General features: G+C 38.5%; 1 protein-coding gene across 1 annotated transcript in view; it reads left to right on the forward strand.

The window, feature by feature from the left end:
- The window catches only part of LOC123983506 (protocadherin-15-like), a 216,791-nt gene that overhangs the window by 152,901 nt on the left and 49,773 nt on the right, over positions 1–14,117 (forward strand). The window contains exons 25-26 of the mRNA XM_046069766.1: positions 12,406–12,515; positions 13,310–13,450. Of these exons, the coding sequence (XP_045925722.1) occupies positions 12,406–12,515; positions 13,310–13,450 (251 nt within the window). The remainder of the gene's footprint in view (positions 1–12,405; positions 12,516–13,309; positions 13,451–14,117) is intronic.

Genomic DNA, 14,117 nt, shown 5'->3' on the forward strand with positions numbered 1-14,117 from the left:
ACAACTAATCTAAATTTAAAGATTATTTGGATGAAGCAAATTTGGAAAGAAATCTATGTAGATTTTTTATAGCAAATATTTTCACATTTCAAGTCAAGTCACAATTAAATATGGCTTTTCTGAGATGAGAATTAATTACATCACATCTTTCGTACATCTTAGTGTAATAGAGAATATTCTCAATGAGAATAGCTGGTTCTTCCTTTTGCATGCTTTGAGTTGCTTTGTACTTAAGTATTGTTTTGGTTCAGTTTTTTTACATGCTCAGCGTAAGTCTTCTCCTTTAGACTTTAGGTTTAAATATTTATTCCTCTTTTGCTTCTTTGATACTCCTTTCCTGCCTCACAGTATTGAGAGCTAAATCAAAAATAGCTTAGATTACAAGCAGCCGCACCTCCACATCTATTTATTTATGTTTTATTTTTAGGGACAGATACAGAACACAAAGATAAACTTAAAACAACTATCAGTAGTATTATAGTCTTTATGGCGATGCTAATTCACTCGTCCCTGGAAGGGCTTTTATGAAAATGAGAGATTCAAACAGCGAGGTAAAGAAAAGATAAACTGAATACAGAAAGTACTATAAAGCACATTTAAAAATATTACATTTTAAAACTAGACATGATTACAGGTTTGTTTTATTTGTGTGAATTAGCCGGGATTTGGTAGCGCTCTTAAAAGTGGTGAAGTCTGCAGCAAATTTCAAGTGATCTGGTAGCGACTTCCAGGACTTCACCTCCTTTCACAGAAAAAGCTCTCTGAACAAAATGTGTTTTGCAGAATCATATAAATGGAGCTTTGCCTGATGAAGGTCTGTGTGCGGGAGCTCTCTCTTCTCTTGTATGGAACTTTACTATTGCTTGAAGCTGATCTGGTGGATCCGCTGCAGCTCTGTAATCTCTTGATACATTTGGAGAAAGGCTGAGGAGCAAGTCAATTTAAACATTTAAACACAAGCTTTACATAATGAAAATCAATAAACTTTGCAAAACTTTAAATCTTGTGCTGCAGTGATGGTACCTTGTTTGCTTTTTGTCCATGATTTTTAAGGCCCGATTCCAAAGACAACCATCGGACAAATGTGAGACTATCATTGAATTTAGAAACAGCAAGGCACAGTCAAATGCCAAGCAATTGTTTATCATCTTAAAATAACTAAGGGTAGCCTTAATTGTTTAATAAATCTTTTTGTGCATGAATTTAATTTGACATTTAACAATTCTGTTGCAAGTTGCTTTTTATTGGAGAAGTAGATGGACTTTGTTTTCATAGTTTTTATTGTCGAACAGGACGACAGCATCCATATGAAGACCTTCCTTGGGGGTTTTCTGTTTCAATTTCAGAAAACAAACGGACTTGTTATTAATCACATCACACTGTTCATGACCCTTATATCTAAATATGAGTCAAACCAAGACCGTTCTGACAAAGTGAATGTTGAGAGTTTTGCAGTTTAGATGTTGTGATTAATTGTATCAAATGCCTTGTCAAGCGAGTTTAATTTTTTCGAGTAAACAAGTAGCTAACTCTGTGGAATGGTTATGTCTGATACTGTACAAGGTGCAAATAATGGTTTGTCTCCTCTTTAGTGTGGAAATAACAAAGAACACAACAGAAGGGAGTCAACAGGACAGTTACAACTTTAACAAACAACAAATCTTAATTTCATGTATTTCAATGTAATTTCTCCTATACTACCTTTTCTGAGGATTGTCACTTGTCTTAACATATATCGTATGTTTTTCTGTTGTTTTGTTTGTTTTTTAGAGACTTGTAGAGAGCTTTGACCAGTTCAGGAACTGTTGTTTTTGTGATTCTGTAAAGTCCATGGAGACATTGTATATGATATTGGACAATATAAAAAAAAGTGACTTGCTTGTGTGAAAGAAAAGCTTTCATATATGTGCAGAAATAGGTATAGGTATATACATTATTTATTGTGCCAAGCATTTATGATTATAGTTATACATTTTAGTCTGGCTTCTCAGACATTTGTTTTCCTCTGGGTGCTGTTTTGAAAGTTTTTTAGCACATTGGTGTTGTTTTGATTCAAATTTTATATGTAATTTTACGGAAAAATATTCTCCTTTTAGACTTTTAAAGTTTAAAATATTTTGGTCCTCTTTTCACCTCTGCCCCTTTTGTTACTTCCTTCTTGTCTGTTTATAAAGTCAACACCCTGTTTCATCCGCTGTAAACTATCTACTATCAAATTAAACGTCTTCTCTGCCAAAATGAATAAACTCCCTGAGGCCCTTAAACATTTTAACAACGAGATAAACGCATCCTCCCCCAATGTACGTCAAAACAAGCACGTCCGATCTGTGCCTCTATAAATCCGGCATATGTCTAACCGATTCAGTTGAAGGTTACCTTGTTTTGTTGATGCGCACAAACAGGCAAGTGCACGTAGAGCGCTCCTGGCAATATTACGACTGTGACAACAAATGGCAAACAACCATGGTGTTGTTATTTATAAGATTGCTTGCAGCTGGGAGACAGCAAGGGAGAGGACTGAGGTATGGAAGAGAGGGGGACAGAGTGAGGATGACATGGGAAACTTAAAAGAAGGATGATGGGAGAGGATAGTGGAGAGAAGCAATTCAGAAAAGTGGAGTGTGACTTTCAGATAAGTAAAAAGAGAGGCAGTGAGTATAGAAGGCTGAAGAGGGTGGGTACACAGTAGAAACGACATTAAAAGTTAGCAAGATAAAACACAAAACAAGTGAAAGTGCTGCTGGAATACACCATTTCATGAACACACTGAAGTTGATCGACAGGCAGGAAGGCAGACACACGCACACAGACAGATCAACATACAGGCAGAAACATCTTAAAAGTGGCAGGTGAGCTGACAGGCTGACGTGCTGAAGTAGAGTGAAGCAAACAAGCAGACAAGCAGGTAAAGACTAGAGTAGAGAAACGTTGGACAAAAAGTTACACAGGAAGACTGACACTCTAGATATTCAGCTAGCTTGATAGATAAACATGCTTATAGTCAGTCAGTCAGTCAGTCAGTCAGGTTGATAAACATATGTACATTCACATACAGTAGATATAAGGAAAAGCGTGTCTCACATGTTTTACCTTTCTGTTCTTTCTTTTATTGCCTTCTGCTGCTGTACAGCTGAGATCCTGCTTTTGATGTTCCCACTTGACTCCTCTTCATAGCCAGTACCCAGCTCCTTTATGCAACACAGGAAATAGTATGAGTTTGAAAACATCAATGAACATCATTGAAAACAAAAGCAGACAAGATGTGTGGGTTATTGACATGGATGGTGGCAGAGGGCAAAAAACTCTTTAAGGTCATAATCCAGCATTTATACATTAACAGCTCAACAGAATTTGAATACAAATACCACCTTTAGCACAAGTAACTATAGGAACTTATGGAACAATATTGCACAAGACGCAGCAGGTGGACAGCTCTCTGTCTATCTGTCAGCTGAAGCGTCTGATTGTATTTGAAAAACATCTCCGGTATCAATGTTTCTATGTCTGAATATACAGGAGTTGTGGCTCGAATGCATGCAACTGTTTCTGCAGGTTCCCTAAACCAATGCCAGAGGTCGCGTTCAAAACTCTTGAATAGACATCTCCTCCCTCTTTGAACAGGTTTATGTTGCTCCACTGGATGCTGGCTATCTTACTCTCTTTAACAGCTGTAAAGACAGATTTCTTGGCTTTGACACCCAGATAGCCAAACCAACTGATCAAAGAAAAAGGCTAAAATGGACTTACTAAAACTCAAAATTCAAACAGCTTCTTAAAACTGAAAAATCCATTGCTGACAGTGTTACACAGCATATCTATGTTGATGTGGAAGGTCAGCTGCTGTGAAGCCCTATGTTGCAGCCTGAAATTACCTTGATCTCTGGTCACTGAAATATAGCTGCAGTGCAGTATAATCATGAACACAGGTAGAAAAATTATGATTCCAAATGTATTTTAAGACAGCACGGAGCACAGTCTAAATATAGCAATTCTTTCCCAAATCCTTCCATAAAGTTGTGTTGTTTTGTTCCATTTTAGTGCACAGGTTATTGTACCACTGCCGTCCACTGGGAATGTGCCGCCACAGATATTCATTCGTTAATTTTCTTCATGTCTGCAAGTTTAATTTATTAAAGTCTAAGGGTTCTGTGCACTTTTATAAGACACTTTTCATTTAAAGTCAGTGCTCCTTCCTCAGCATGGATGACTGCTGTACATCTGAGATGGTTAACATGTGATGTGACAAATTTTGATAGAAGGATGGATACTGTCACACAACACTAATGAGCAAAGTGACAGATATTCATGCCTCCAAAGACAAAGCAAGATGTAATAACATTGATTATCAGATTAACTGAAAAAGATGGCCAGAAAGAATAAAATACACAACCAATTAATGTATTATGTAAAATTCTATATTATTGCGTACCAATGTAAATGTGGGGAGTCAAACCAGCCTTATAGAGTTAGAATAATATTCTTCCTTCTTGCCAGCCTCAGGTATTCAGCTACTGATTACGTAACAATCAAAGATTCAAGAGAGAAAAGTGAGAAAGAGTTGAGCAGGCAGCTTGTGAACAAAGAGCTGGCAGCTTTTACATTAGTCATTTAGTCTGCCAGGTCAGTTCTTTCTCAGTTGTTGTTACATGGAGGCTGACATCATAGCAAAGATACAGTATGGAGCAGAAACTACCATGTCAGGAATTTGTTGAGGGAAACAGCTGACCTTTCTCAAGCCGCTGAATAAAGGCTAAGTTTCCAGTGAAAGTAGATTTACCTCCGTACACAGTTCAGTTTGACTCACAGTGTTACAATGCCACACCAGTCCTTTTCAAGTATATCCGTGTCTCTTTTTTCAACATGGCTGTCACATATTTTAGTCCTTCTTTTCTTATTCTGAAGTGGATCTTGATAGTTAATTTGTAGATGTGGCTACAGCTGACAAATGTCCAATAAGAAATGGGGACAAAGGATAATGAAGAGAGAGAGAGGGCAATTGGTGGGCTTGTTTCAAAAGACAGAGAGAAGGTAATCACAATGGACTTGGCTTTGATTAATGATAATAACAAGGAAAATCGTTACATTACATATCCTGATGTCTCTTCACCCTCCTTTTCTCTTTCTCCTTTAAACACACACACCCAGACACAAAGATTTGAAATTATAGCCACACTCACACTTAACAAATGTTTCATTAAAACTACTTAACATGCAAAGTGAGATACACCAGCACACAAAGGTGTATTACAAGCTTCATGCAGCAGGCGAGAGCGCAATGTACCTTGACATTCACAGAAAGCCTCCCCCTGTGTTTTCAAAATACAGACAAAGACAACAGTAGTCTAAGCTGGTAAACTTAGTGTTTTTTGTTGTTTAACAGGGGGCTGAGAAATTGACATATTTGACATAAATATGACATGACATAAATAGAACTGGACATAAAGAACAACAAAACATGTGACTTTGACCCAGCAACCAACTGCTTGTGTAGTGCCAACGTTCAACGTTGGTTTCTTTTACTTCTACCAGTGACACAAAACCAATAACCAAGTGGCAGATCAAAAAACTGTTGTTTGAATCATTTTTTGTGACCGTCATTTGTAACAGTGTCAAGCTTTATTGTCCTGCAGATAGATGCACCAGATCAGAAAATACTCATCTGGGTTGGTTTTGGAACATTACCTGTTATTATTTATATATTCTGGAGGACATGTTGGACTGAATTTAAAATCTTAAACATGCATATTAGCACCAGAGAATAACATTAATAAACCGAAAGGCTTAAAGACTTAATTTTAGTCTGAGTATGCACTTAAAAGATGACTAAACTAAATTTTATGCATTGTCTTTAAACCCCCATATTTTTATTATGACTAAACTTTAATAACTATAATTGTTTTATACCTGCTGCTTTATAAGTTTCAACATGTTAATTGTTATGACATGTGTTTGAATCTGCACCTGGTTTGGTATACAACACTATGGTGACAGCATCAGGGGAAAGATGAGACTGTGGCCCGGTCTATAGTCATTGCCGGTGGATGTTGCTATGTGAGCAAAAAATATGATCAAGTGAACCTTTCTCACAGCTCAAGTAGTACTCATTTATATTCAGCTGGATAAAGGTGTCAACTTTAAAAGCCAGGGTTCTTGGTATTCATTGGGTTGAAGTTTTAAATGTAATTTACTTTAAACGTCTGTGCGAACGTGCGTGGTCGTGGCTGTGAGCTTGTGTGTTGTCAATATAGAAAGATGGCATCAGTCTAAGGACATACAGATGAATGAATTTTCTTTTCCTACAGAATTGATGATGAATTTTCTTGCAAACAAACTCTCTGCTTGTCACAAATTTTCTCTGATTCAGCCAACTCAAATACACAAATCTACTCACACATATATTTTTGTTATTCTCATTCTCCATTTTCTTTCACTGTCATCCCGTATTCTCCTTTTCTGCTCTTGCTGCATACTTACTTGTCTCTGTATCACCTTCCCTCTGATTCCTTTCTTTTGTCAACAGCCCTTATATATATATGCTGGTCCTTTATATATCTCTGCTCTGTCTCACATATGTTTTATGTATTAGTACTTCAACAATGTTCCACTCAAGTTCAGAGTGTTTGAGAGACACTAAGCCATTTGACTGTCAGTTGACAATTACGACACGACTGTAAAGCAAAGAGTGAGAAGAGGGCCATGACTAATGAAAAATGCCGAGTCACTTGCCGACACAGCACTGAAAAGACAGAATCAGTTTGGGAGAAACAGAGAGAGCTGTAAAGAGCGGAGAGAGTGACTGACAGGAAGAAGCAGTGACAGAAATCAGAGAGGTCGTGTGTGAACAGGTACAGCCGAATGAAGAGCAGTAGGAGAGAGATGTGTGGAATTAGAAAGAGAAGGAGAGGGCTAGAGGGTACAGAAAATTATTTTTGATTATTCAGACAGGGCTGAGCAGAAACAGAAAAAATAGATTTGTCATACGCCCTGGGTTTTGTAATAAAATCACCAATATTAGCTCACTACTACAACATTTTGACTACTGCGCTAATGTTAACAGACCAAAGGTTTGAAAAACCTCATTTTAAAGAGTGTGAATTTGTAAAATAGCAATACCTGCCTTATCAGAAAACTGTTTGGATTTCAACCAGCATGTCTCTACATGCTCTTGAAATTGTAGGGACATGTGAACTGTAAGTTTAAGCCTTTCGGTACTGAAAAATGGCCACAGTGGGAGAAGAAGTAACTTACAGAACTCCAGCCAGCCTGTAAAGGTTATTACTGCAGGCAGTTAAGACCCCTCGCTCAACAGTCTCCTAATGAAAATCTTACAGTCAGTTAGCAACCCTCTGGAAAGGCAGAGAAGGAGGTGGCGGGAAGATACAGTGAACGAAGTGGCGACAGTAGGAAAGAACAGCATTTTGTCATTTTAGGTTGGTGTTTGTGTAGCGGCCATTGCTGCTAACGCTGCTGGCCACTAGTTAACCAACTTATTCTGAGCAAAGGAGCGCAGTGGTCTCATTGAATATCATACTTTCTTTACTACACTTGAAATGTCCTACCTTGATGAACCTAGGTGACATAAAAACAGTTGAGAGAAGTGAATCAGATATATGCACCAAATTTATGTTAATTGTTGACTGATCAGTATCATTAAGCTGTATCATTTACCAAGTAAAGTCCATATTGAAGGCAACAGTAACAGCACTGAAGGATACCTATAATACTGATCCATAACTTTAACTTTCTGTCTGCTTTTTTTTCTTAACCAACCTACAATCCAAGTCCAATTTCCCCGATACAGTGATTGGACCAGTTATTGTTGGCTAACCTTACCATCAGCTAGCAGACAAAACATCTGTAATCAAACAGTTGCAGAAACACACATCATCCATACATTTGGGAGGGCTGTGTCCAGCAATCTGTCTCTCAAGCTCACTTCATGTGGTGTGTGGAGGTGACAAAGCAGGCTTTGAGCATCAATGTAAAGTTCTCTTTTTGTCATTCCTGACACAGGTATTTTACTGTGCATTATTTCCAGGACAGACTGCCTGAAAATCTGCACTAAAATCACCATATTTTTAAATGATTATTGCATCTAGTCCTACTCTATGATGGCCAGGTATCCACCCTGCAGAAAAGTGTGGCCATTTGGAACAGCAAAAACTGGGCAGAAACTGTATGGGTTAAGCCCAGTTTTTTAAGTAAAAGTAAATTAGGCTGTCTTGCAGTTTGAATTGTTCTATAACCAGATTTCCCAGATGGCTGCTGCCAAAAGATCTGTTATAAACTTAAATTAGCTTGTTTCAATATTATATACATATATATATATATATACATATATATATATATATATATATATATATATATATATATATATATATATGTATATATATATATATATGTATATATATATATGTTTTGCCTTACTGTAGTCTTGACTGAGACTTTGCTGATACAGATCACATTGTGCACATCCTCCCAGCTTTGTGCTGATCTATATATGTCATTCTTAATACTTTTCATTCCAAGTAGAATTGTTGATTGTCAATGAACACAACCATTTTAAGTTCAGTGTTCCACATTGTGACAACTATATCAAACTGTAAAGTCTGAACATAGAATTTGCATAGTTTGGTGATTAACACCTGTTTGATTTTATGCAACATGTAAGGTTAATACCAAATGCCCAGCCATCCCGTTCTCACTCCCAAGTTGTCACATATGGGCGCATGGTCAAGACACCTTGACATTAGTTTGTTATTTACTGGGGGAACCCCTGTAGCATAATGTTTTAACTGTAAAGGAGGTGGTTTGGGTGGATAGGTGGGCCAGAAACCGGACTTTAAGTCAGCAGAACAGTGTTTGTGTGTGAAACAAAAAGTCAACTTTTAATGATTTTTAGTTATGCAAGTAAATTTACTTAACTTACATAAATTAAGTCATATAAGTAACGTTATTTTAAGCCAGACTAGGACCTTTTCATAATCCTAACCAAGTAGTTTTGTTGCCTAAATCTAACCAAATTGTGATGTTTCATAACATTAAGAATGTGCCATTTCACAAAGTTAATTACTAGTCTTATTTTGAACTTAACTTTACCAGACCTTGCATATTTTTTTGTCGCTAACTTGCCCACGAAGCTCTACACTTTAAAAATAATTATACTAAAGGGTACTCAGGGAGTTAAAATGTGATGCCAAGTTGTCTTAACCAAGCGTCCATATGTGACGAGTTGGAAGTGAGAATGTGTTGGCCCAGCTTAAATATTAATAAACAGAAGGGCTGCTAATGTTAGCAAGTAAGATATGACCTACTTGAGTTTCGCTTTGCTGTCTTCCTGGCATCACCTCCCACGCCCTTGTACAGTATGTCATACAGTAGATCAAATATTGCTGTCATGTGTAGGGGGAAAAAAGCCTATGTGTGAGTAGGCATTGCCAAAACCCTGCCAGAACCCGAGCTCTGCTCGGCACAGAGGATATGTTATTTGGTGTGGACAAAGAGACACATAAAAAGAAAGAGATTAAAAGAAATGACAGAACTAGAATTGCAGTAGAGAAAGAGAAATTAAAAGGAGCAGTGTGAGGAGGGACAGAAAGAATAATGATGAGGGGAAGCTGATGAAGCACACATATCTGAAAGAGACAGGCTAAAAAACACAACTTAGACAAACCAATGACAGCAGCTATAAGGGAAAGACGCACAAAGAGCAGAGGGTATCATTGCAAACATCTGTCACTATACTCATAATTCTGATGATCCCTTCACACTGCTGAAACACTGAGCACTCTCGAAGTTCTGTTAAGGTTTATTTCCTATAGCCTACAATCAGTCTGAATATGTGCTTCTGGCGTGTGTGTTTGTGTGTGTGTGTGTGCACACACTCTTATTCACACTGTCTCAAAAATCCGACCACCACAAGATATTTTTTTCCTTTTTAGGGTTAAGACCACAGGGTTGGTTTTAGGTTTAATGTTAGTATTACGACAACATTACAGTTGGAGTAAACCTCCAGGGAATGAACAAAAGTGAATACGATGATCTCACAAGTATAGTCATGCAAGTGTGTGTGTGTGTGTGTGTGTGTGTGTGTGTGTGTTTCTGTTGTTATCGGTATCAGCCCAGCTTGCTGTAGTTACGACAGCAAGTCTTGTGTGCATCTTTATGCATGTAATTGCGACCTATCCACTAGTAATCGTATGCGCTGGTAAGACTGTTTTGTCTGTGTGCGTGGGTGTGCATGCGTGTGTGGGCATCCCCTGCATTGCGCTCCTTCACCCCTGTCAAATAGCCATTGTGAAGAGGGAGGAAAGGATAACAATAGTAGCTGAGTTCTGCAGGGAGCTTGGCTGGAAGCATCAGCCTGAGGGATAGATGGAGGAAAGAGGAGATATGGATGCAAAATGAGAAATGAAGATGGGCATGAATGGAGGCGATGTAAGTAGGAAAATTGAAATTTTAGTGGGGAAGACTGATTGGAGAGGTAAGAAGAGCAAAATACTTCAGCGAGGAGAAAATAATTTCATGTTTATAAGTTTTCACTACTATGAAACAAGCCCAAATGTATTAGACTACATGTGTGCTGCTGCTGCCCCAACTAATAATGTGTTTCTCACTTTCTTTTCTGACTGCACAATGCGAAGGTATTCATAAAGCTTCTGCTCTTGAATCCTATTACAGTCCCATTGTATAATTTGAAAACATATATCTTTAATTCCTGAATATCAGTGTGTGTTTTTTATACAATACCAACAATTTTATTTATCCACAGACTTACATGGCTCCTGATTTGGCTCTTAGGTTTTAAAATATTGATCATGAAACTGCAGTACCTTAGGTTTGAGTCCATTGTTAACCATTTCTCTCTTCCCTCCATTTCTCTCTTCCCTCATTTCCTTTTTACTGTAAACTAAATCTAATAAAGGCAGAATTTATATATATATGCTGCAACTTAAACTTCCAAGTTGCAACACAATACATCTGTTTTTCCATTCAAATTTACATTCATTCAATAAACTTCAGGCTTATTACATATTTGCTTGGAGAAGTGTTGGAGAGAACCAGATGGTTAAATAAGCAATTGGCTAGATTAGAAGTTGACATCTACACAAACTTTCACACTCACTCTCACTCTGTCTCTTGCTCGCTCTCTCTCTCGATTGTTCACTCCCCCTCGCTCGCTCACTCCCCAACAGTCCCATTTATCACGTTGTGATTACTTGATAGCTTAGCCAGTTGGTAGCCCATGTTATAATGTTTAGCCAGCTGTGACAGTTGGCCTAATGACTGGACTGGGTTTATTTAATGGAGTGAAATCTGCTGGAAAGAGTTGCCAGGTTCTAAGAAAATCTGTCAAGGTTGTAAGCAGGGAAGGCTGCCCCACCACGTGCAATGAGAGGCAGGTGGACAAAAACAAGACTGTGTCTGGGTTCCCTTTCAAAGCAGCTGATGGATTAATTTCCCAGCTTGACTCAGGCCACTAATGGGGCCTGACAGACACTCAACCAAATGTACTGGATCAGACCACATTTTGTCCAAACACAACGCACACCATATTAAAGGACTATGTAGGGACTTTGTATGTTTTAGTACATTACTTATGTCATGCATGGTTTGATATTTCTCCTTAGGGTTTAAACAATTAGTTGAAGAAACCACTAGTTGATCAACAGAAAATGAATTACCAACCATTTTTTATTATGAATTAATGTTTACATTTTTCAAGCACAAATGTCAGTCACTTCTCTGTTTCCAGCTTCTCATTTTTCTGCTTTTCTCTGTTTCAAACCACAGTAGACTGAATATCTTTCTTCAACTGCTATTTTAAGATGTTTAAAAATTGTGATGGCCTTTTTTTCACAAAGAATACCCTATATTTATTCAATTATTTTGTACTTTTCAGCCAGCCACTGGATTCAGTTCATCCCAGTATGTTGTGAGAATCAACTTGTAGAAACTTGAATAAACTACTCAGCGCCTTTATATTTGTCTCCAACTTATCAGTGTGTGTGTTGTTTTCATTACATTTAGCATCCCATAATTGACTGTTGACTGCACAGCAGCAGTGTGCTGATTATCTATGTTGTCAGAAATTGAAATGCTACCTGGTTTTAAAAGGTTGTTGTTCAGCAGCCCACGTTCCTGCCTGATTGCTATACCCTATACGTAGCTCTGTAAGTGTGAACACTGCTTACATAGACTTTATCTTTTGAGGTAAATTCAAGGTACAGAAAGCTGTCAGCATGAAGGACTAAAAATGTTGGATGTGTTTTGACAGATATAACTCTCACTTGTATTCAGCTTGCCAAATTGCAGTCGACCCTTGAGAGGAAGTGGGCCCACAGTCTGCATATACATATTTAATTTTCTTCACCAGTTGATACTGATTGACTGATCCATTCCCAGGTTTCCACCAGTGAGTGAGGAGGCTGCTGTTGGAACCCTGGTGGGAGCCATCATGGCAACTGCTGTCAATCAGACTATTGTCTACTTCATCATTGAAGGCAACGAAAGAGGTGAGTATACACTGAGTACGCAGTTGTGTGTTTCAGTATGGGTGAGTGTGAGCAGCTGGTTCACTTATACCGTTAAGTTATAAATGGGGTTATTAGCTTATTAGCAGTGTTGTCCTATAGAGCATTTCTGTAGCCACCAGATGTGTGGAGCAACAGAGGACATACACAGTGCAACCAAAAAACACCTTTCTCATTTTCCCCAAATTGCAAGAAAACAATTTCCCTAAATTGAAGCGTGACACTTCGCTACTTCAAATATCTTGGGCAGATTGGACGGCTATGTGATCTCAAAAGTATAAATGCAACCAAGAAACATTAAATCAGATATTGATTGATATCCATTTGCCCAAAACACCTCACGCATTGAGACACATTCTAGCCAGATTCTGAAAAGGTGTAAATGGATCCATCTCTCCAAGGCACATGTGTAAACCTTACTCACAGTTGGTTTACACTTGGGACTGTGGAAATGGCCACTAACAGGGACTCTAGTCTAACAAAAGGTATAGAGTACAGGGATAGCATGAATGTAACTGTTACTGCTAAACTTGCATTTAGCCTGGGAAAACTAGACCCAATATAAGATTCATAAAAGATGTGGCTGAGAGTAAACAAAACAGTAATAAATTGCATCTGGATTTTATCCGGCTTGAAGTAGAACTCTATCCCTCTGTGTCCCCTTTTGACCTTCCTCTCCTATATTCTGCTCTCTGCTTCTTACATCCTACTTTCCCCTGCTCTTGCTGTCTTTGTTTTATCTCGCTCTCTCTCCGTGTCTCTCGTTCTCTCCCCAGGTGTGTTCGCGTTAAATGAAACAACAGGAGTGATTTCCACAGCCAAGCGCCTGGACTACGAGACCAGTTCCAGCTATGTTCTAAAGGTAGAAGCAGACTCCATGAGGTTGGCCTCCTCGAACCTCCGAGCTCCCTCTAAGAGTAAGTGCATTCCTCTAACATTACTTTTGACATTGGATTGCATCACATCAGATATCACAGATTCCCCTCTCTCTAATTATACATACATGCACTTAGTGTTAAAAAATAATATTCATTACCCACTATGTGATATTGTTAAGATAACTGCCACAGGCTGTAGCTTTCTCTGGCACTCATATTCTCTCCTACTCCAACTTCTACTTGTCTAAACAATTATGTGTCTTAGAAGACAGCTGTTGTTGTTACCTTTCACGCAGCTTTTTCCCTACTCAGCTGTTTGTCAAATGTGTAGGCTACACCACACCAGCGTGTGGTCTTAACTGTTGCTGTTTTAAAATGCTCGCCTTTCCTCCTACTACTACTAGATTTGTGGCATGGAGTCCATCAGTCTGTGGCACTGCTCAGGTGTTATGAGAGCCCAGGTTGCTCTGATAGTGGCCTTCAGCTCTTCTGCATTGTTGGGTCTGGCGTATCGCATCTTCCTCTTCACAATACCCCATAGATTTTCTATAGGGTTAAGGTCAGGCCAGTTTGTTGGCCAATTAAGAACAGGGATACCATGGTCCTTAAACCAGGTACTGGTAGCTTTGGCACTGTGTGCAGGTGCCAAGTCCTGTTGGAAAATGAAATCTGCATCTCCATAAAGTTGGTCAGCAGCAGGAAGCAT

The sequence above is a fragment of the Micropterus dolomieu genome, linkage group LG14 (genome assembly GCF_021292245.1).
Source record: "Micropterus dolomieu isolate WLL.071019.BEF.003 ecotype Adirondacks linkage group LG14, ASM2129224v1, whole genome shotgun sequence".
NCBI classification, from domain to species: domain Eukaryota; kingdom Metazoa; phylum Chordata; class Actinopteri; order Centrarchiformes; family Centrarchidae; genus Micropterus; species Micropterus dolomieu.